We start from the raw sequence: 23,229 nt of genomic DNA, 5'->3' as shown, positions 1-23,229 counted from the left end.
TGAATTTTTCCTGCTTCCAATTGCCTTTATTTTCTCCTTCTAGAAATTCATTTAATGATGTAATAAATATTGTATGTACATTATATATAACTATGTGTGTGTATGTACACACACACACACACACACAGTTACTCTATATGCTATGCAAATGTGAAATTATGTTTCTCAGCTCTGCCAAGTTCATTTCCAACCGAATATCCACTTTTCATCTGCCAACATTTTTTGCTTTTCTCTTATGTGCTATAGTCTCTCTTCCCTTCTTTTCGTCCTTGGGGGATTCTAGTATTACTTAATGAGGTTTTGAGAGGGGTCAGAGGTAAAGCATTCCGTTCAACCTGCTATGTTTAACCAGCACTATTATTGGTTTAACCAGAACCAGATTACTGTTTTAATCACTGATGAATTATATATATTTTAATCTACCGATGAATTATATATATTGGTATTTTATGTATATTGGTATTTTATGTGGAATTGTGGCAAAATTAACAAGTGAGATTGTTTTATTTTTGTGCTTTGAAAAGTCAGGTTTTTTGGCTCCAGGTTGGTGTCTATTTTATGAAACAACTTTAGTAGTTTTCTTTTTTGTATTATGGGTTAGTTTAGAATTTCAATGAAATGTGAATGTTTTAAAGAATTTAATAATAAATTACATGGTTGCAAAGTCTTTGAAAGGAAGATATTAATAAATTTTCTATTTATATATCAACTATTACTCTATAGCTATTTCCCTTTTTGGTCATATCAGCTTTCAAGGTTTACATTTCTTGGAAAGTCATCCCCTATTACTGAGGCTTGCAGTTTTATTAGTATAGAACTGGGCATGAATTTTTTTTCTATTTGCGTCTTTATTGGATCAGCCAGTACTTTATTTTATTTTGTTTGATTGTTGTCGCTTGTTTCCTTAAAATTTTTTTTATCCCTTTTAATCTTTATTGGTTTTCTTATTATTCAGTTATAAACACTAAAATAGAAATCGTCTACCTCCTCATTGTTAAGATGACTTTTCCCCTAAGCTCTTGAGCTAATTGCATTTTTTTAAAAGATTTATTTATTTTGAGAGAGAAAAAGCACATGCTGTGCAGGGTGGGATGGGGAAGGGCTGAGGAAGAGGGAGAGAGAATCTCAGGCTGACTCCCTGCTGAGCCGGGAGTCTGATGCTGTGGCTGGATCTCAAACCCCGAGATCATGACCTTGAGCGGAAATCAAGAATCGGGCGCTCAGTTGACGGAGCCCCCCAGGCACCCCACGCTGAATGCATTTTTTCTTTGTAGTCTCTTATTATACTATAGATTTCTTCTAACTTACAGTTAGCAAGTATGCTCTTTAAAATTAATTTAAGTAGAGACGCGGCATGCTTGGTGGGTATCTTAATGGTTTTAGATTATTCAAGTGATTACTCAGGTAGGGAAATTTGCTAAGTATTTGAGAAAAAAAATAAAGCTTCATTCCATTCGCATTCTGTTGACCAAAATAAACAAATACATCCAGGTAGATTCACAAGGTTAAAAGAAGACATAGTCCTAAACCACAGGTTCCCACATGTGGCTGCACTTTAGAATCATCTGAGGAATTTAAAAATTCTGAAACCTAGGTTGTACCCTAGACCAATTAAATCTGAATGTGTGGGAGGGGGAAGCAGGTGTCAGTATTATTTTAATATCCCTGGGAGATTGCACTGGCAGCACAGTCTGAGAACCACTGCCCTGCAGCCTTGTTTTCTCAAAGTGTGGTCTCTGACCAAGAGCATCTGCACCATGTTAGGGCTGCTTAACTGTGCAGAGTGTCAGGCCCCATCTCAGACCCACGGAATCAGAACGTGAATGTTAAAAAATCCTAGGTGATCTGTGTGCATGTGGAATTTGAAGAGTGGGTTTCTATTTTTTTTTTTTTTTTTAAAGATTTTATTCATTTATTTGACAGAGAGCACAAGCAGGGGGAGCCGTGGAGGGAGAGGGAGAAGCAGGCTCCCTGCTGAGCAGGGAGCCCCCTGTGGGGCTCTATCCCAGAACTGGGGTCATGACCTTAACAAAAAGCAGATGCTTAACACACTGAGCCACCCAGGTGCCCCTGAATAGTGGTTCTCTAATGTCAGTGTAGCAATCTATTCCCCTTCGACTATTTATTTGAATAAAACTTTATTGGAATATAGCCATACCCACTCATTTACAAGAGCCACACCCATTCATTTACACACATTTACAGCAGAGAGGGAACTTGTGAGGGATCCTAAAATATTTGCTATCTGCCCACTTACAGAAGGTTTGCAATGCTTCTCAACCTTGATTCGTTCCTCAGACTCATCTCAGAGCTTAGAATTCCCTCCGCCTGGCTGAACCAGGCCAATGATGTCAGAATAGATGCAGTTACTAGTAATTCTTAAAACTTTCCAGGTGTTTGAAATATGCAGCCAAGGTTCAGAACCACTGCCTTAAATGTATAAAGAACGGTTGATGCATTTAAAAAATCTGTTTCTATGTTAGAGGTGGCCATTGTTGAATTTTAACAAAAAGAAACAGTGATGGGAGACTGATGAATCAGGCCACGTAGCAAACTTTAGAATCTGAAAAGAAAAAAGAGAAAACCCCGCCTTAAGCAAAATTTTAGACTTAGAAAAATCCTTTAAACAACAACAGAAGAAGAATGATGAACTGTGGAAGATAATAGAGAGCATAATGTCCACAGCACAATAAAGTCCAGACATAAATACATACATAAATACACATATATAAAATATACACACATAAATAAAATTTTTATTTATTTATTTTAGAAAGAACGATAGAGCATGAGTGTTGGGGGAGGGTCAGAGGGAGAGAGAATCCTCAGGCAGAATCTCCGTTGAGTATGGTGCCTGTAGCTGGGCTCCATCATGACCTGAGCCGAAAGCAAGAGCAGGCCACCTAACTGACTGAACCACTCAGGTACCCCGACAAAGCCCAGATATATTAATAAGACGAAGACACAGGTCATCTGGCCAAGGCCCCTATAAGGCACCTTAAAGAACAAGATAAAATGACTAATAATTTTGTGAAAAATAATTGACTTCATTTGTTGACATGGAAAAGGAACCTGAAGTAGTGATGCACTTCTCTTTGGGGCTTTTCCATTGGTGAGGCTCCCCTTCCCTTCCACCCTCCCTCCCTCCTTGCCTTCTTTCCTTGTATCACAGTACTTAACCTGGTGGGCATGTGGGCAGATGACCATTTACACACTGGTAGAAATGCAAATTGCTAGCAGCCTTTGGCAAGAGAATCTCAGTGTCGAACGTGTTTACTTGAGCACTGATGTCTGCGGTTGGAACTGACTGGCGACGTCTGTGCCAGGGCCGTGTTTCCAAGCTTGGGCTTTGTGCAGGTAGACAGTTTTGAGTTGAGACCTGGCTCTGTTGCCTGCAAACTGTGTGCTGGACACACTGTCTTGTCCATTTATCTTGAGCTATTTTTCTTCTGTTGTACTTGTAAACTATAGTTAAAGGTTTTGGCATGCAAGAAGTAATTAAGAATAGTAGACAATAAGTGTAGATTTCATCATTGTCAACATCATTTTACCTCTAATTTAAAATAACAATAACATTATATATGGTGTGTGAGTGAGTGAAAATGTGTGTGTGTGTGTGTGTGTGTGTCTTTCTGGACTTCTGTTTGTCTTGCTGATTTTTCTGTTGAGTTGTATACAATCCTACGCTTTTTAATTCTGTGGCTTTGCATGATGAGATGACCATTTACTGAGTACCTCCTATGTGCTGCCTGTATTAGCAAAATACTTACTCTTCTGGTATATAATCTCCAGGGTACCTTTTTAAAGTTGAAGTATAGTTAACATGTATTAGTTTCAGGTATACAACATAGTGATTTGACAATTAAATACATCATGAAATGCTCACCATGGTAACTGTAGTTACCATCTGCCATCATACAAAGTTATTACACTGTGTTTTCATCCCCGTGACTTATTTATTTTATAACTAAAAGTTTGTATCTCTTAATCTCCTTCACTGGTTTCTCCAGTCCCCCTACTAGCCTCCCCTCTGGCAATTACCAGTTTGTTCTCTGTATTTATGAGTCTGTTTTTGTTTGTTTGCTTTGTGTTTTACGTTCCATATGTAAGTGAAATTATATAGTATCTGTCTTTCTATCTGACTTATTTCACTTAGCATAATACTCTACATCCACTCATGTCACAAATGGCAAGATTTCATTCTTTTTGACAGCTGAGTAATATTCTGTTGTATATATACGTGGGTGTGGGTGTGTGTGATATATATATATATATATAATTTTATTTATCCATTCATCTATCGATGGCTACTTCAGTTGCTTCCATATCTTGACTCCTTGACTCCTGTAAATAATCCTGCAGTAAACACAGGATGTATGTATCTTTTCAAATTAGTGTCTTCATTTCCTTTGGGTAGATACCCAGAAATGGGATTACTGGATCATACAATATTTCTGTTTTTGAGGAAACTCCACATTGTTTTCCACAGTACCAATACCATTTTCTATTTCCATCAACAGTGCATGAGGGTTCCCTTTTTTCCACATCCTCACTAATGCTTGTTATTTCTTGTATTTTTTTTTAATCATTCTGACAGTTGTGAGGTGATATCTCATCATGATTTTGATTTATACTTCCCAGATGATCACTGATATTGAGCATCTTTTCAAGTGTATGCTGGCCCACTATACGTCTTCTTTGGAAAAAGATATCTAATTAGGTCCTCTGCTCATATTTAAGTCAGATTATTTGTTTTCTTGGGTGTTGAGTCAAATGAGTTCTTTATATGTTTTGAATATTAACCTCTTTCAGACATCATCTGCAAATATCTTCCTTTCAGGAGGTTTTTTTTTTTTTTTTTTTTTTTTTCTGTTGATGGTTTCCTTTGCTGTGTAAAAGCTTTTTAGTTTGAGATAGCCCCATTGTTTATTTTTGCTTTTGTTTCCCCTGTCTGGGGAGACATATCCAGAAAAATATTGCTAAGACTGCTGTCTGAGAGATTATTGCTTGGGTTTTCTTCTAGGAGTTTTATGGTTTCAAGTTTCACATTTTGGTCTTTAATCAATTTTGAGCTTATTTTTGTGTATGGTATAAAAAAGCGGTCCAGTTTTATTCCTTTGTATGTAGTTGTCCAGTTTTCCCAGCACCATTTATTGAAGAGACTGTCTTTTCCCTGTTGTATATTCTTCCTTTGTTGTAGATGAATTGACCATACATGCATGGAGTTATTTCTGGGCTCTCTCTTCTGTTCCATTGATCTCTGTGTCTGTTTTTCTGCTGGTATCATACTATTGTGATTACTGTAACTTTGGGTGTATCTTGAAGTCTGAGTTTGTGATACCTCCCACTTTGCTCTTCTTTCTCAAGATTCTTTTGGCTATTTGGTGTCTCCTGTGGTTCCATACAAATTTTAGAATTATTTGTTCTAGTTCTGTGAAAAACACTATTGGTGTTTTGATAGGAATTGCATTGAACCTGTAAATTGCTTTAGGTAGGATGGGCATTTTAACCATATTAATTTTACCAGTCCATGGGCATGGAATATCTTTCCATTTATTTGTGTTGTCTTTAGTTCCTTTCATTAATATCTTATAGTTTTCAGAGTAGAATTCTTTCACCTCCTTGGTTAAATATATTCCTAGATATTTTATCCTTTTCTTTTTTTTAGATTTTATTTATTTATTTGACAGACAGAGATCACAAGTAGGCAGAGAGGCAGACAGAGAGAGGAGAAAGCAGGCTCCCTGCTAAGCAGAGAACCCGATGTGGGGCTTGATCCTAGGACCCTGGGATCATGATCTGAGCCAAAGGCAAAGGCTTTACCCAAGGAGCCATCCAGGTGCCCTATTTTATTCTTTTTGATACAATTGTAATTAGGATTGATTTCCTAATTTCTCTTTATGCTATCTCATTAATAGTATATAGAAGCACAACAGATGTCTGTATATTGATTTTGTGTTCTGCAACTTTACTGAATTCATTTATTAGTTCTAATAGATTTTTAATGAAGTCTTTAAGGTTTTCTATGTATAGTAGTATGTCATCTATAAATAATGATTGTTTTACTTCCCCCTAACCAATTTTGATGACTTTTATTTTCTTTTCTTGCCTGATTCTTATGGTTACGACTTCCAGTAGTATGTTAAATAAAAGTGGTGAGAGTAGACATCCTTGTCATCTTCCTGATCTTATGGGAAAAGCTTTCAGCTTTTCACTCTTGAGTGTCATGTTAGTTGTGGGTTTGTCATATATAGCCTTTATTATGATGAGGTATTTCTCTCTATACCTACTTTGTGGAAAGCTTTTATCATGAATGGATATTGAATTTTTTCAAATGCTCTTTCTGCATCTATTGAGATGATCATACCATTTTTATTTTTTATTTTATTTATTTTTTAAAGATTTTATTTATTTGTTTGACAGACAGAGATCACAAGTAGGCAGAGAGAGAGGAGGAAGCAGGCTCCCTGATGAGCAGAGAGCCCGAAGCAGGGCTCAATCCCAGGACCCTGGAATCCTGACCTGAGCCAAAGGCAGAGGCCTTAACCCACTGAGCCACCCAGGTGCCCTGATCATACCATTTTTATCTCTCATTTTGTTCATGTGATGTATCATGTTGATTGACTTGTGGATATTGAACCATCCTTGGAATAAATCCCACTTGATCCTGGTAAATGATCCTTTTTATATTTTTAAATACAGTTTGCTAATATTTTATTGAGGACTTCTACATATAGGTACCTAAGGGATATTGGCATATACTTTTCTTTTCATCTTCTTTTTTTTTAGTAGTATCTTTGTTTGGTTTTTGTATCAGGGTAATGCTGACCTCATAGAATAAATCTGGAACCATTCCTTTCTATTTTTTTTTAAGAATAATTAGAGAAAGATAGTTATTAATTCTTTCACTGTTTATGGAATTTAACTTTGAAGCTACCTGGTCCTGGACTTTTATTTATTGGGAGTTTTTTTAAATTACAGATTGAATTTTATTACTAGAAATCAGTCTTTTCTGATTTTCTTTCTTTCTTTATTTTTTAAAAATATTTTATTTATTTATTTGTCAGAGAGAGATCACAGGTAAGCAGAGAGGCTGTCAGAGAGAGGGAGAGAGAGAGAGAGAGAGAAGCAGGCTCCCTCCTGAGCAGAGAGCCCGATGTGGGACTCGATCCCAGGACCCTGAGATCATGACCTGAGCCGAAGGCAGCGGCTTAACCCACTGAGCCACCCAGGCGCCCCTGATTTTCTTTTTTTTTTTTTAATTAATTTTCAGTGTACTAGAATTCATTGTTTATGCACCAAACCCAGTGCTCCATACAATTCGTGCCCTCCACAATACCAACCACCAGGTGTGCCCAACTTCCCACCCCCCCGCCCCTTCAAAACCCTCAGAGTGTTTTTCAGAGTCCATAGTCTCTCATGGTTTTCTATTTCTTTCCTGTTTAGTCTTAGAAGACTATGTTTCTTGGGATTTATCCATTTCTCTTAGGTTATCCACTTTGTTGGTGTATAATTTTTCATAGTAGTGTCTTATAATTCTTTGTATTTCCATGGTATTGGTTGTCCCTTCTCCTCTTCCTTTTTTTCCTCCTCCTTCCTTTTTATTTTTTAGTAATCTCTACACCTAACAGAGGTTTCAAACTCACAACCCCAAGGTCAAGCGTCATATGTTCTTTTGACTGAGCCAGCTAAGCACCCCTCTTCATTTTTTATTTTATTTATTTGCATTCTCTCTCCCCCTCTCTTTCTCTTTTTCAATGAGTCTGACTACAGTTTATCAATTTTGAGTATCTTTTCAAAGAATGAGCTCTTACGTTCCATTGATCTTTTCTGTTGAGTCTCAATTTCATTTATTTTTACTCTGATCTTTATTATTTTCTTCCTTCTACTAATTTTGTTTTATTTTTGTTGTTGTTGTTCTTCTTTTTCTAGTTCCCCCAGGCATAAGGTTTGATTGTTTATTTGAGATTTTTCTTGTTTCTTGAGATAGGCCTGTATGACTATATACTTCCTTCTTAGAACTGCTTTTGCTGCATCACAAAGATTTTGAACCTTTGTGTCTTCAGGGTATGAGCCAAGAGATGAAGGTACTAAAAGTGGGTGGAGAGCTGCAGCTCTGGTAGAGTTGCAACAGAAGCCTCAGCCAATGCCATGTAGAGTTCTACAGCCACATGGTTCTTTAGGGTTGTCCCAAATGGAAACAGGGCAGCGAGTCTTTGTCCCCACATCTCCTGGTTATTGGGGGCATCTCTGGCAAGTGTATAATCTTAGATGAGACCTCTTCATGAGTCAGGAAAGAATAAATATCTCTCTGGGGCACCTGGGTGACTTAGTCAGTGAAGCATCTGCCTTCAGCTCAGGTCATGATCCCAGGGTCATGGGAACAAGTCCTGCATCAGGCTCCTTAGTCAATGGGGAGTCTGCTTCTCCCTCTGCCTGCTGCTTCCCTTCCTTGTGCTCTTTCTCTGGCAAATAAATAAAATCTTAAAAAAAATAAAAAAGAATAAAGATCTCCAAAGAAGGGACCTGGGCTGTGCCTCGTAGTATCCACTACAGCTCATGTGTGTTATTCATTTAATACAGTCTCAGATACGATATAGAAGTGTTTTATTAGGATTCTTATAGTTCATCATTAGTACCCCACAATATGTGGAGTACCTGTGCCCAGGTAATTCTAGCTTTCTAAACTAATACAGAGTACAGAAAATGAGAGAACCATCCATTTTTTTTTTTTAAAAGATTTTATTTTATTTATTTGAGAGAGAGACAGTGAGAGAGAGCATGAGCGAGGAGAAGGTCAGAGAGCGAAGCAGACTCCCCATGAAGCTGGGAGCCTGATGTGGGACTCGATCCCGGGACTCCAGGATCACGCCCTGAGCTGAAGGCAGTCGTCCAACCAACTGCGCCACCCAGGCATCCCGAGAACCATCCATTTTAATTAGTTGTTGATATAATAGAGAAGTTTACTATTTCTTAATATTTAAAGGAACTCACTTGAATTCATCTGGATCTTTGTGGGGGCATAAATCATGGTTTTTGGCACACACATATTTTCTTCTTTACATCTTGGTCCTAGTCATTTTCTATTTTCCTGGAGTATCATTTTCTTTCAGAGGTTTTAAGTTTTAGGGAATAAATAATAAGAATACAGTATTATAAAGCAAAGAAGATGAATGATTTGTCAATTAGCCATGCCCTTTCCACCTCTCCCTTTTCTTGGTCTCCTTTATGGAATTTGAGTTGCTGTCTATGCTTCTATAGGACATCTCTGGGTACAGCAGAAAGACCATTGTTTATGACTTTTCCCTGGTTAGGGGGCTTCAGATGTCCTAAGGGTGTCAGCCCTCCCCTGTGAGCCCTCAGCACTCATGGCTCTTTTCTTCAGGGAAAGACCACCCTCCTTGGGCGGTCTTCGTGTTCTGAATGCAGAGTATGTACCTTTAACTCTCTGCTCATTCTTTTTCTTTTCTTTTTTTTTTTAAGATTTTACTTATTTATTTGACAGAGATCACAAGTAGGCAGAGAGGCAGGCAGAGAGAGAGGGGAAGCAGGCTCCCCGCTGAGCAGAGAGCCCGATGTGGGGCTCGATCCTAGGACCCTGAGACCATGACCCGAGCTGAAGACAGAGGCTTTAACCCACTGAGCCACCCAGGCGCCCCTCTGCTCATTCTTTTTCAAAAGACTGATTTATTTATTCAGCTCAGGTGGGTATTTACCAAGCTCTCTCCTTACTCTAGGCTCTAATTCAAAGCCACGAGCAAAGCAGAACGACCAGTTCCTCCCCTCAGCCCACTGATGTTATGGATAAGGAGTCAGAAAGTAAATCACTTAGGTAAAGAAGACGCTAGTGCTTCCTCATGCTGTGGAGAAAAGTGAAGTGGGCACAAAGAATAAGAATTTGGAGGGGAGCCGGCAGAGATGGATAACAGAAGAAGGCAGCCAGGTTGGAAGGAGGCTAATGCTGGGAGAAGGAGGAGGCCGTCAGATCCGCAAGGAAATGGGGTGGTGTTGCTTTATAGGTCCTTGGAGGACTTGGACTTTTGACTCTGTGTGAAATGGGGACCTTGGAGGATTTTGAGCAGAGGGGAGTCGTGATCTATTATACTGTTTACCAGGTTCATTCTGGCTGCTGTGCTGAGAATCGGCCAGTGGGGTCCAGGGCAGAAAGCAGGGAGCTGAAAGCTCCATGCTTCAGATGACTATCTCTGCAGACAGTTTGGCTTGTTTTTCTCTCCTGTACATTGTTAATCTTCTAGTGTCTCCCTGCTTTTTTATTGGCAAAATGCTCAGATCTAGATCTACAGTTCACCTCTGACAAGACTAGAGGACCTTCGGCTGCTGCATTCACTGTTTCCGACCCTTATTTCCATACAGCTCCATAACAAGGGAAGCTTTTATTCTATTATATATTTATGAGTCACTTTAAAATGTGGGAGGCTGCAGACAAATAATAGAGGATGCAGCAGTATCACCTACAGTAAAAAGAAAGAAATCCAGTTCAAAGTTTGTATTCTATTTTTGTTTCCATAAATGAAAAAAATATATGTGCAAATATATATGTATACATAAATATATATTTACATATATACTATATATGTAATATATGTACCATATATATGGTATATGTGCTATATATGTAATATATGTACCATATATACTACATATGTAATATGTTATATATTGTATGTGATATATATATGTGCATATATATGCACACAGGATTTTTAGGCTGAAACTGTTAGCGACTAATATGACATTAAAACATCCTTCTGTGTCCTTATTGGTTTCTTACTTACTGCTAGTAAGCAGTAAGTAACCTTACTGGTTACCAGTAAGTAACCACTGGTTACTTACTGGTTACCAGTAAGTAACCACTGGTTACTTACTGGTTACCAGTAGTAACCTTACTGGTTCCTTACTGCTAGTCTTCTACCTCAAATTTCTCAATGTGTCACTTTATCTCCCAGCAGTGTGTGCCGATGATGTTGGGCTGGATGCTTAGGACCAACAGTAGAGGTTATTACAAATATACCTCCCAGCCTCTGCCACTCAATTCTGATTTAATAAGGCTTGAGAACTTTGAAAATATTTTGCACAAGCAATATATTTTCTGGGAGGTCCTGGGCTTTTGAAAACATTTTTTGTTTTTATTTTTATTGTTGAACAAGTGCTTGACAGGCATAAAAGTCTTGGGCCAAATTCTCCTTGTCTTAAGAGTCTGAGTGTTGCCCATTGTCATTTATATCTACTATCACATCATGTTGTCTTTGTGGCGTTCATGGTGATCCTCTCCCCACCCCGACACTTTGTTTTTTAATTTATGTTAATACTTAAAGTTTGAAGAAAAGACTCTGGACGTGAGTTTCTAAGAGCTGGTCATTCATTTTGGCTCTTACTCTCCAGTCCTTTTTTCCTTTCTAGAAAGTTCTTTTCGATTATGTCCCGCCCATTACTTAGGATCTGCAGGTTGTTTGTACTTCCTTTTGGAACATGTTTTATTCATAAGTTGGATTTCTGTGATCTCCCCTCCATTTCCATTTTCTTAGATTTCATCCTTTTTTCTCCCTTTTCCTTATGTTCTCTGTGTTCTGGGATTATTTCTCAGGTTTGTTCTCTGCAGCGTTCGGCTGCGTTAAGTGAACCTTTCATCAGTTCTGTTAGGACTGTGTTTCGGCTCCTGGGCCTTCAGTTCATCAACATCCCCTCTCATCTCTGCACTTTCTGGTTTAATAAAAGTAATATAAATATCATTTGGCATAGAAGGCCAGCGTCTTCTGAGAAAATCTTCTGTTCATGAAGGTAAATCCTTTTTAGATGAGAAATTTCCCTTTTGAGCTATTATCCCTTTCTCCCTCTTGTGCAATAGGATTTTTTTCCCCCTCCTGGGTTTTGCGTTAGTCCTTCCTTGTCCCCTAATGCTTGAACAGGGCGAAATCTAACCGGGCCCAAAGTGGAGCCATAGAGTGGAAAACTTCCCATCTGTCTCCTTTCCTTGATTCATTGCAGTGACTCCCCCAGCCTCTTCCCACTGCTTCCTGCCTCACATATGGGGGCAGAATAAAGTCTCACCCATCAGCCAAGAGCTGCCTGTCAACAATTTAGCCCACCTTGGGCTTAGTACTGCACTTGGCATGTGGGGGTGCTCGACAAAATGCTTTCGGAAAATCTGTACAAGAAAATCCCCTTAGCAAAGGGTGTGATATTGAAACTCTCTCAAAGCTGTGATAATCAGCATTTTTTCAGTAACTCTCTTACATGATGGCCAAGCATGAAAGCCCCATGAGTGACTCAGAATGTTTTTGACTCATGAATTTGATTTCAACGAAATATATTTTACTCCAGGCTATTAAAATACAACAATAATTTATATTTTCTCTAATCCTGGATGGTATCTTCCTTCCTGGTACCTGTCCCTCTTCTGCTGTCCAGAAATGCTGGCTCTTGGTTTCCATTCAGCAGAGGTTGCCAATTTAGAAAGGACAGGCATTTATCTTGATGCTTAGTAAAAACGGAAATATATATGTTTTGGATCCTGAAGTTATGAGGTGTGAGATCTTACCAATTTGACTTTTTTTTTTTTGATTGGGAGAGAAATCGAGAACTTCTCTAGAAAATGGATCACACGGTAGCCTTTACTCTTCATTTTATCAGGTGAAGAGATAAAGTTTAAAAAAAAAGAAATCAAAGACATCAGGTTATCCGATTTGTTTGTAATCTCTCTTAGCATAAAGGTTGCCTGGCCCCATTCCCAGTGTTTTTCAGAGACAAAATCCTCTCAAAAGAGTAGGCAACTTAGGAACAGTGCTTTAAATTGAGATGAGCAAAGGAGAAGCCTCGTTTAACGGGGCTTTCCCCACCCGACCTTTCTCTACGGTGGCTCAAAACAGGCCTCCTTTAATGAGAAAGTTTACCAGCAGGGATTAAACCAGTCAAGAATCAGAATGAAGGACTATGACCAAGGTACGGGATGGTTTAATCGTCTGTAAGAACTTCAGATCCCTTCGACCCTGGCAGCTGTAGACCAAACGGCTGAGTGTGAACATTAAAACCACGCAGTGAGAATAATGTGTCTCTATTTCATTTCTCTTTCCAGGTTTGAGATTTTTAAGAGCTCTCAGACTGATACAGTTTTCAGAAATTTTGCAGTTTCTGAATATCCTTAAAACAAGGTAAGATGTCCTTATTCACATTTTTTTTTTCCCCTCGTTCTGGCCCCCCACACCAGTGTGTACATATCGGGTGTTTTTGTTTTCATCACTGCAAGCTGAGAGTTCTGTTAGTCTCAGAAAGAGTGATCTCACACAGAGGTCTGGAGAAGGCACAGAGTAGGGCTCAGGTTGCTCTCTTCTGCAGGGCTGGGGACTGTCCGGTGAACAGAGAAACAGCTGTGCATGTGGGGAAGGAGACAATTTTGGGGGGCTGTGCGGGTTGCTTGGAAATAGGCCACAGCATCCTGGAGAGACGGTGCCCAGTGGATGAGAGATCGAGCAACTCATTGATTGGGAAGTCCTTGCTCGCGGGTTCTAAATCACCCCTTTATTACATCACTAAATAAGAAATTGAACCTGAACGTAAAAGCAATGGAAGCAGTGCTCTTTGAGAGGCAATCACAAGCCTCATACGGCAAACAGAAAATCATTTCATTTCAAAGTACATTTTAGATGTTCACTTTATAGCCACGGTAGTCCCTGGGGCTCGCTCTGTGAATTGCCTTTTGGGGAATACCTAAAAACCTCCCGCCGAATGTACCATGACTACTTCTGTTAACTGTGTTATGATCTGGAAAACACTACTGGACCAGGAGGAAAAATTCCCCAGAGACCCCTTTCCAGATGACCTGCGGGTTTGCAGAGCTGGCCCGAAACCAGGCTGCCTTGATGAATAAACTAATAAAAGAGGTTAGACGTCCTCTAATGGAGAATAAGTATAGGCCATAAATTTCTCTTGTAGGAAATTACACTTTAAGAAGCTCACTGCTAATGTTCCATTTCCTCTGAGGTTGACGTGTTTGATAAATGATTAAAAACAGGACACTTCTGGATTTTGTGATTTATAATTAATACACCTGCATTTTGGGGGCCTTGGAGTCAGCGTTGTTTTCCCAGTCCCCGAGGCTGGGACTCAGCTTCCCGAACCTGTCACAGCCAACATATGCGGCAGGTCTTTGGCCTCAATCTTTGGGGTTGGCAAGTTTTGTTTTTGTTTTGCCTTTTTTTTTTTTTTTTTTTTTAAATTCCACACTGGTGTCTTCTCACCAAGTCTTCATGCACATGTGGGGTAAATCCACTTCCTGTTATCCAAGGTAAAAAGCAAACGAGCATCTACCGCAATAGGAGTCCCCTCTAGTGGGTCCCCACCGCCCTGCACTTACCTTACCCTGGGGTGAGTGTTTATTGATGTTCCATTTAATAGTATGTAGTATGCCTAAGATAGAGTGAATATTGTTACTTTTTGTATTTCTTCTGAGTGACCGTAACCTTTTTTGGTTCCTTCTTCTTTTTTATGGGTCTTGGGGGCAATGGACTCTACTCCTGAAATTAGAAGTATGGATAAGCTAGTGACCCTCCATGCTTACCTGCTAAACTATATTTTTTTATATTTTGCCCTGCTAAGCTGTATTTTTTAGGGTAGAACCAGTGTGTACCCAGGGCCATGCGCAGGAAATGTATTTAAGAGACACTTGTTTTTTCTCGTGGGGAAGGCTATGTGGAGTTAACCACATTCTCGAACATGCTGTAACGCCCCTTGTTCCCTGGTTTGTGTGTACACCATAAATTCAGGGGCTTTTAATTCTCTGACACGAGTGTTTTAAGAATGTGCCGTGACTCCAAGGAATAACGTGGAAAGAAAACTGTGTTCTTGTTTTTCTTGCATTCCGTATGGATCGTTTTTGGACTTGGGAAGACTATAAGCCAGGTGAATAAAATATCTTTCCCTGGACTTTTGTGAAGAGACCCATCAATTTCCCATTCCTTGGAGAAGCTTCCTCTCCTTTAGGTGCAGGAAATAGCGCCAACATCCCGACCGATAACTCCACAGTTAGGTTGTTTCATTCTCCCAGAGCACAGGGGAGAGAGCACAAGCAGCCAGCTAGGGCAAGTTGGGGGAGGGCAGTCTTAGGGAGGAGTCCCAGAGTGACAGGCTGCTGGGGGTCTGCTCTCTGGAGGTCCAAACAGCATTTCCCCAGCACCCTACTTCCCACTCAGTTCAACTCTTTCTATGGTAGAGGCGGTTTTGAGCTTAACCCCACAACTTGGGTTGTGTCGGTTCCTGGTGCATGTGTGGGTGACTGAGTTAATTCAACAAGCCTGAATTGAGGGTCCATTCGTGCCAGCAGCCAAGCAGGGGACCAGGGTAGCTTCCTGCTCTCAGAGAGTACAAGAGGAGGGAGAGCCAGCAGGACCTGTGGTGGGCTGGTGCTGGGACACAAGTGTATCAGGGTGGGGGGTGGGGGGTGGCGGTGAGGTGCAGAGGAGAGGAATGACATCAGGCTTGACATGAGTGTGGGCTGGTCAAGGCTCTTCTTGAGGGAAAGGGATTGTCTTAGGTGAGCTTCTGAGTGTTATCCAAGTAGGGCTGGGCTTGGGCAGGTGAGGGCCAGAAACCTCCAATCACTGAAGTGACAAAAACACACAGGTGAGAGAAATGGTTCCTTGGGGGCTCTTTGAGTAACCCTGCCTGTGCTCTTGGATACTGGGGGCTTTGTGCCAGGAAAACAAAGGTGACATTAGGAGGGCAGGCTAGGGCCAGATCCCAGGCACAGAAGGAAACTTGACTTAATTGTAAGGACTTAAAATAAAACTTAAAAAGTTCTTAATTGTAAGAAACGTGACTTAATTGTAGAGCCTTTACACCAACTCTGTGAGCCCCTTCTCTCTTTGGATGCCTGGCTAATCTCAGCTTCTTCCCTCTGTGGACCCCTGAGCCCAGATCCTGAAGGCTCTGATGCTGAGAAGAGGAAGCCTTGGTTTTTATTTTATAGGGCTTTGGACGCAGAGCTTATTTCCTGGTGACTCCTCTGTACTCTGCTGTGTGCATGGTGACCTTCCAGGAGCATGGGTGCAGCCCTGGAATCGCCTTTAGGGGGATTTTGTCTAGCTTTCTTGGGTGACCCCCCACCGATCTGTGGCATTAAGAAGGGATAGAGATGTTGCAAATGTGATTTGAAATAATGGCTTGAAATTGCAGTTTCATTTTCTGTCCTTTGGCTGCCTTGCTTGGCAAAGAGCTGGAAGAAACAGAGCAAAGAAGTATAGGGGGGAGAGAGAGAGAACTAAGTGGGCAGCAAAGGAAACCAGAGTGAACAGGATGACAGAGAAAACACAGATGAAAGAAACAAGTCACAGTGATGGGACAGTATCAAGGCCATTCTTTAAACTGCCAGCTAATGGGGGGAGGGGTAGTGGCTACCTTCTCCATGTCTGGAAAATGGCCTGTTGAAGCGAACAGAGTCCCCTCCATGTCTTTGTCCAAGTTTTTGGCGTTGCATCAGTGACCCTGCTCCCTGGCAAGCAGACTCACCAAGGAGAGAGCATGTAGTTATTCTGCACCAGAGCAAAATAAGGAGCTCGGTTTTAAAGGCTGTCATTCCGCGTCTCACTTGATGTGTATATGCTGATGATGAAAACAGGGGGCAGCCAACAATTTGTTTCAAATGACAGTGGCCTTACTAATTATTAAAGTAGACTGTGCTCGGGCCGCCTGGGTGGCTCAGTGGGTTAAGTGGTTAAGCGTCCAACTCTTGATTTCAGCTCAGATCATGATCTCAGTGTTGTGGGATTGAGCCCTGTGGGAATGACCCCAGCCTCTACACTGGGTGGGGAGCCTGCTTGGGATGCCCCCCTCCCTGCCCGCTGTCCCTCTCCACCCTGTGCTCTCTGATAAGATATAGAAAAGCATAAAGTGTAACTTCCCCACCCCCACCTGTGGTTGAGACAAACATTACGAGCATTCTCCCATGTCACTTTTATTTCCCTCAGACTATTCTATGGTGCATGTGCACTGTTGTTTACCTAACCCACACATTTTGGGAGGGCATTTGGAGAACTAAAATCATGGTACTACAAACATGACCTTGGAAACATCTCCAAGGTTAAGTTCTTTAAAAAGTGTGTTCATTATGGAGATGGGTTCATTATGGTGGGGTTGTCCAGGTGAAGGCCACATCGTGAAGGCTCCTGGGCTTCACAGATTTAACTCGGACAGTGAGAGGGGATCACTGAAGGTTTTAAGTAGGACAGGAATGTGGTCAAATTTATGTTTTAGAAAGATCGACTAGTCCACCAATTGTATGATGGGTTTGAGGCATCTAAAACTAGAGACCATTAGACCAGTCGGGGCAGTTGTCCAGGCACGTGGTACCAGGAAATGGCCCTGAGCAGTGCAGCTCAGGGTGGAGAGCAGGAAGAGGGGTGGAGAGGTATGTCAGGGGCAGAATGGACAGAACTTGATTTTGCTTATAGTTCAGCCCAGTCATCTCAGTGTGGTCTCATGAGTTGACTTTTCAGGGGTGGATACCTTGCATCTGTCCAGCAGAGGTAACAATAAAACAAAATAAAGCCACTGACACCTGGCTGTGCACTCAGCCACAAAGGAGGGAAATAGTGGACAAGCCGAGCAGGGACAGATTTGCCCTGTTTTGTAGAAAGTGAATGACATTTTTCAGTATTAACCAAAACATGTCTTGATAAATACAGTGAGGGCAAAGACGGCGCACGCTAGCTCTGGGTTTGTCGCTATGCTTTCAGAAAGAGACAGACTTTCTCTCTTCCAGCATGTGCGTGGTCCTGGAAAGATCTCCGATCTGCAGGAACAGAAAGATATCTGTGCCTGCCCTTGGAGCATTCACTGTATCCAGTCATGTAAATTTCTCTAATGACTATTGAGAACTCATGAGTTGGGGACCCAGAAATGATAACAGACAACATGAAAATGATTTTTTTTCTTTTTTTAAAATTTAATTTAACTTTTTTCAGTGTTCCAAAATTCATTGTTTATGCACCACACCCAGTGCTCCATGCAATACGTGCCCTCCTTAATACCCACCGCCAGGCTCACCCAACACACTACTGCCCTCCCCTCCAAAACCCTCAGTTTGTTTCCCAGAGTCCACAGTCTCTCATGGTTTGTCTCCCCCTCTGATTTTCCCCAGCTCACTTCTCCTTTAGATGAGTTAGGTTCTTATGATAAGGTCCCGAGTCCATTCCTCCCTCAAGGCAAGAGAAAGGGGCTTAAATGTGAATGGTTCCAATATTCTAACTATTCTAACCACTAGGAAGTTTGTGTTTGGCTCAGACCTGTGACCTTGATCACAAACCTATGCCTATTTCCAGTGACCCTTTAGCCAGACAGAACACACAAACTTAACCCTGCTACCCTCTCCCTCCTCCCAAGGAGCCCTGTGCGACCTGGTAAGGTTCAAATTTCAGAGTATAGAGAAAGTCCACTAAGACTTAATCTTGCATCCTTTTCACAGGGCTTTTAGATGATTGGTTGTACAGTTTAATTTGGAAAGCAAATTCCTGATGCTAGCAATCGGTAATGATGTTAATGCCATAAAAAGAATCAGATTTCAGTGTTGAATATGGACTCTTTCTGCAACAATGATGAACCGTTCTACGCACAGCAAGAATTCCCTTAAGCACTATTAATAGCATTATGACAACCATTTAGAAATTAATAATCATCGTATTTAGGTTGTTTTTCCAAAGCACCAAGAGGCTTAAAGGCTACAATAATTTTAATATCCAAGAGGGCTCCGTATGGTGATTGGTCAGGCACTGCTTTGTTTGGGTTCCAAGAATCTGGGAGTGTGTAGGCGAACCAGCTTGGTATTTAATTATCCTTTCAGAAAATGAACAACACGGATTTTCCTTGACGTACAATGGGGTCACATCTGGATGAACCCATTGTAAGTCGGAAATACCCCAAGTCAAAGATGCACTTGTTGCACCTGACGTCTGGAACATTGTAGCTTAGCCTCGCCTACCTTAAATGTGCTCAGAGCACTTAAATTGGCCCACACCTGGGCCAAACCATCTAACTCAAAGCCTCTTTCATAATCAGCTGCTGACTATCTCACGTAACTTACGGAATACTGTACCAGAAGTGAAAACCAGCAGTTGTATGTCGGCTTTGGGCTCTGGTGGTCACGTGGCTGACTGGGGGCTGCAGCTCACTGCCACTGCCCAGGGTCGCAAGAGAAATCATGCTGCCTATTGCTAGTCTGGGAAAAGACCAAAATTCAAAACACAAAATCTCGTGTCTCTGAAGGCATGTGGCTTTCACACCAAGAATGGTATAAGTTGAATGCTTGTGAAGTCGGGGACCATATGTACATGCTTCTCTGAGATTCCAGCTACCTGTTCCTAATCTGCTTCTCCCTCTCCCGTGTTAGCTCACACCTTGGAGGACTCACAAAGTAGAGGAGTGTGCTGGAGTTTGCCTTCCCACTGAGAAACTAGCTGATGTTCCAGCTTCAACAATGAACTGGAGTTCTCTGGCTCTCAGAGTTTCTGCTTCTGATAGCTCGTTGAGTGGATGCCTTAGATCCATACATTTTATTTCTACTCTGACAGTCTCTGGATGGGAGAGGTGGGGGCTTGTCTTTCGAGAGCGAGAATGCTCTGGAAGTCCAGTGAGTTGGCCTCTGGGGTTGACAGGCTGCTCTAGGGAACAGAAAGGCAAGAATTCTGGTATCTCTCTGCTCTCAGGAGAGGCTGAAATAGAAGATTTTAAACATTATTTTGGTGAATTGGTGATTTCCATTCACAGCTTCAGAAACTACCTAGAGATGGTTGCATGAGCCATGGTAACATCTGGGAAGAGAGACAAAGGCCAGGGTTTAGCAGATCTGTGCTTACCCTTGTAAATGCCAGGTCCATCCAGAACCTGCAGAGCCATGGAGCTCAGCATCCTGCTGAGCACAGTTGGTGGTGGTAGTACGGGATCCACCCTCTTTTCTTAGGTAGAAATGGTCCCGGACCTACTTTACAGACCAGATCAATTGTTAGATTCTCCGAGAACAATTTGGATTTTACCCCTCTTGTCGAGAGCAGATGGCTTTAATTGTGAGGGACAGACTCTATTTTGAACCAGCCTTGATAATGACGGAGATTCAAGACAGAATTAGACATGTCTAGATCCAGGGGTTCAAAGTCTCCCATCAGGATTCTGCTCTTTTCTTTATCACTTCCGGGTCACGTTCTCAGGCAGGCTTTCTCCAGGGCAGATGGCCTTCCAGGGCACCAGACTTATACTTTTTTTGCACCTGAATCAGAAGGAGTCAGATTCTTTCTCTCCCACTCCATTCCTTAAAAATGCTTCCCATAGGGGCGCCTGGGTGGCTCAGTGTGTTAAAGCCTCTGCCTTCGGCTCAGGTCATGATCCCAGGGTCCTGGGATCGAGCCCCACATCGGGCTCTCTGCTCAGCAGGGAGCCTGCTTCCTCCTCTCTCTCTGCCTGCCTCTCTGCCTACTTGTGATCTCTGTCTGTCAAATAAATAAACCTGGGTGGCTCAGTGGGTTGAGCCGCTGCCTTTGGCTCAGGTCATGATTTCAGGGTCCTGGGATCGAGTCCTGCATCAGGCTCTCTGCTCAGCAGGGAGCCTGCTTCCCTTTCTCTCTCTCTGCCTGCCTCTCTGCCTACTTGTGATCTCTCTCTGTCAAAAAAAAAAAAAAAATCTTTAAAAAAAATGCTTCCAATAAACTCTACTTCATAGCCATTTAGAGCCGAGAGCTCCTCCAATTGGCCTGTGTGGTTCAAGCCACCCAGGTAGGGGAAGTGGGAGACTTTGAGTGACACCCACCCAGGTCAGAGGCTGAGGATGGGGCTGTCCTTGAGGAAGGGATGTGGGAAACCCAAGAGCAATAGACACAGAACCCTGTGCAGCTTCTCCCAATTATTACATTGGGATTATATTTATAGGGTTTGGGTCAGACAGGGCTGGTTCGAATATTAATCCCACTGCTTACCAACCGTGTCTTCTCCGGCAAGCTGCTTAAGTATACCAAGCCTCAGTTTCCTTATTTGGTTAGCAGGAACAGTGATAGTACCTGCATCAAAAGGTAGAATGGTAAAAATCTGAGCAGCATGAGGAATTCAACACGATGCCTAGCACATATAATAGGGACTCAATAAATATTGGCAATTTTTATAGGCTACTCTTATAATCTGGCAACTGTCAAGATGAGTAAGAATGACAGAGTGGACATTTTTATTGTTTTTCTGTTTTTGAACCAGAAGGAAGTCATTCCACACATTTCAAAAGATCAGTATCAAACAAATTTTTAAAATATTTGGCTCTATTTTCCTGGAGTTGTCAGAACCAACTCTAGAAAAAACGAAGACCATGGGCTGCTCTGCTCAATTCTGTGAAGAAAAGACAATTGAAGAAAAAAGCAAGCTGGGCTCTAGCCTCGTCCCCTGTTCTGGAACAGCTCATCTGACCTCCACTGAGGGGCTCTTCCTTCAACCCCTGGGCTACCCTGGACTGCAGCCCCCTCCTGCCTTCCTCCACATAGTGACCTCAGGATAGATGTAGTTACCAGAATTTTTCTTTTCCGTTCTTTTTTTGTGAAGTTCAAGAGTTTCATCAATATGTCCAAGAGAGTCTCTCTCCTCCTTGGGACAGCTCTTTCTGAGCTTTTCCTATCCTGTGCATGGGGCACAGGGACAGACCAGGGAAGACTCTGACGGACACCAGTCTATGACTCTGTAGGCCAGGGACCAAGAGGACTTTGTAGTACCCAAGAGGGTGCACTCTGGTCAAAGTGCCCTGACTCACATTCCAACTCACTGCTTTCTGTGTGGGTGATGTCACAGAGTCATCATGAACAGTAGAGGAGGGAATACACCGGAAGTACTTAGAAGAGTGAGCAGTGTGAACCATTGCTGTTTATTGCTGTTACTATATCCTTGAAACTCTTGGGATTTAAATCATTGGTTCCACATGAGAAAGAAGTAGGAGAGGGCAGAGAACAATCAGTCAAGAATGATGGACAGAATCACCCGGGGGTGGCATTCCGTCGCTACAGAGAGACTAAAAGAGGTAGAAAATAGAGTCTGTTTCCGCAAGATACAGCCAGGAACACAAGAGACAGACAGCTATCTAAAACAACATTACAAAAGTTGTGTTCGGACAATGGGGTTGATTACCAGTGAGTGGCCAGAAGTAAGAGCCAGGAGGAGTCCCTTCGTATCCCACGTGCAGGGACGACTTGAACAAGGATGTGGGGATTGAATCAGGCTCTGAAGAAAGGGAAATATTTGCAAAGATAGGAAGGACCATCTTTGGCAGTAGAATAAATGGACAGAGGTCCCACGTTTGGCTGTGATGGAGGTTTCAAGAGTTGATGTTGAAGAAGTGGTAGGTGAACCTGAAACTTCAGCAGGTGTTGAGGAGGGAAGGAGTTTGGAAATAACATTTTAGTCAACAGGGAGCCTTTGGATAGGGAAGTGACCTGCCAACAATACTGTTCAAGGAGCTAGACCCCAGCGGGAGTGAATAGGGTGAAGCCAAGAGGGAAGAGTGCAGGGGGAGGGACCAGTTCACTCAGGATTTATGCATAAAGGCCCTACTATGTGCCAGGCACTCACTGTAAACGGATCCAGGCAGACAAGTCCTCTGCTTTCAGGGTGCTTAGACTCTAGTGACTTAGACTCTGTGACTGGCAAAGCCTAAAAGATTTACCGTCTGTCCCTTTATAGAAAAAGTTTCCTGACCCCTGGAATAAAGAAAGCAGCATAATAACGAAATGCAATTCCTGAATCTCGACTGGTTCCTGTATCAGGATAAAAAAAAATGAAAATATCACTAAACAATTTCAGGGCAACTGGAGAATTCTAAAGAAAGAGTGTATTTTAGATGACATTTCTGAATTCACATGAATTTTCTTGGGCATGACAACTGTAGAGTGTGTTGCATGGTGTCCTTCTTAGGTGTTAAATGCTGAAGTATTTAAGGGTTACATCATGCTATCTACATTGTATTTGTAAATGTCTACATTGTATTTGTAAATGATACAGCCAAAAAAAAAAAAAAAGAATAGAAAAAGAGAAAAAAAAGAATACAAACAAAATGTCCAAAATATTAATTGCTCACTCTAGAAGAAGTGTTTATTATACTGTTCTTTCCATATTTCTGTAGACATAAAAATTTTCAAAATAAAATTGAATTAAAGAAAAATTAAACCCATTTTCATGGCCCAGATGTCATGTACACGGTAGGTA

The 23,229-nt window shown here is 41.6% G+C and overlaps 1 protein-coding gene across 23 annotated transcripts in view; it reads left to right on the top strand.

Annotated features, from left to right (window-relative positions):
* The window catches only part of KCNMA1 (potassium calcium-activated channel subfamily M alpha 1), a 730,059-nt gene that overhangs the window by 469,331 nt on the left and 237,499 nt on the right, over window positions 1-23,229 (top strand). For all 23 annotated transcript variants that reach the window (XM_044239898.1, XM_044239897.1, XM_044239893.1 and 20 more), the window contains exon 6: window positions 13,094-13,169. In XM_044239898.1, coding sequence (XP_044095833.1) covers window positions 13,094-13,169 — 76 coding nt within the window. The remainder of the gene's footprint in view (window positions 1-13,093; window positions 13,170-23,229) is intronic.

This window comes from Neovison vison, chromosome 2 (genome assembly GCF_020171115.1).
Source record: "Neovison vison isolate M4711 chromosome 2, ASM_NN_V1, whole genome shotgun sequence".
NCBI classification, from domain to species: Eukaryota; Metazoa; Chordata; class Mammalia; order Carnivora; family Mustelidae; genus Neogale; species Neogale vison.
Note: the sequence above shows the minus strand (reverse complement) of the source record. Positions and strands in the feature narration are given on the sequence as shown.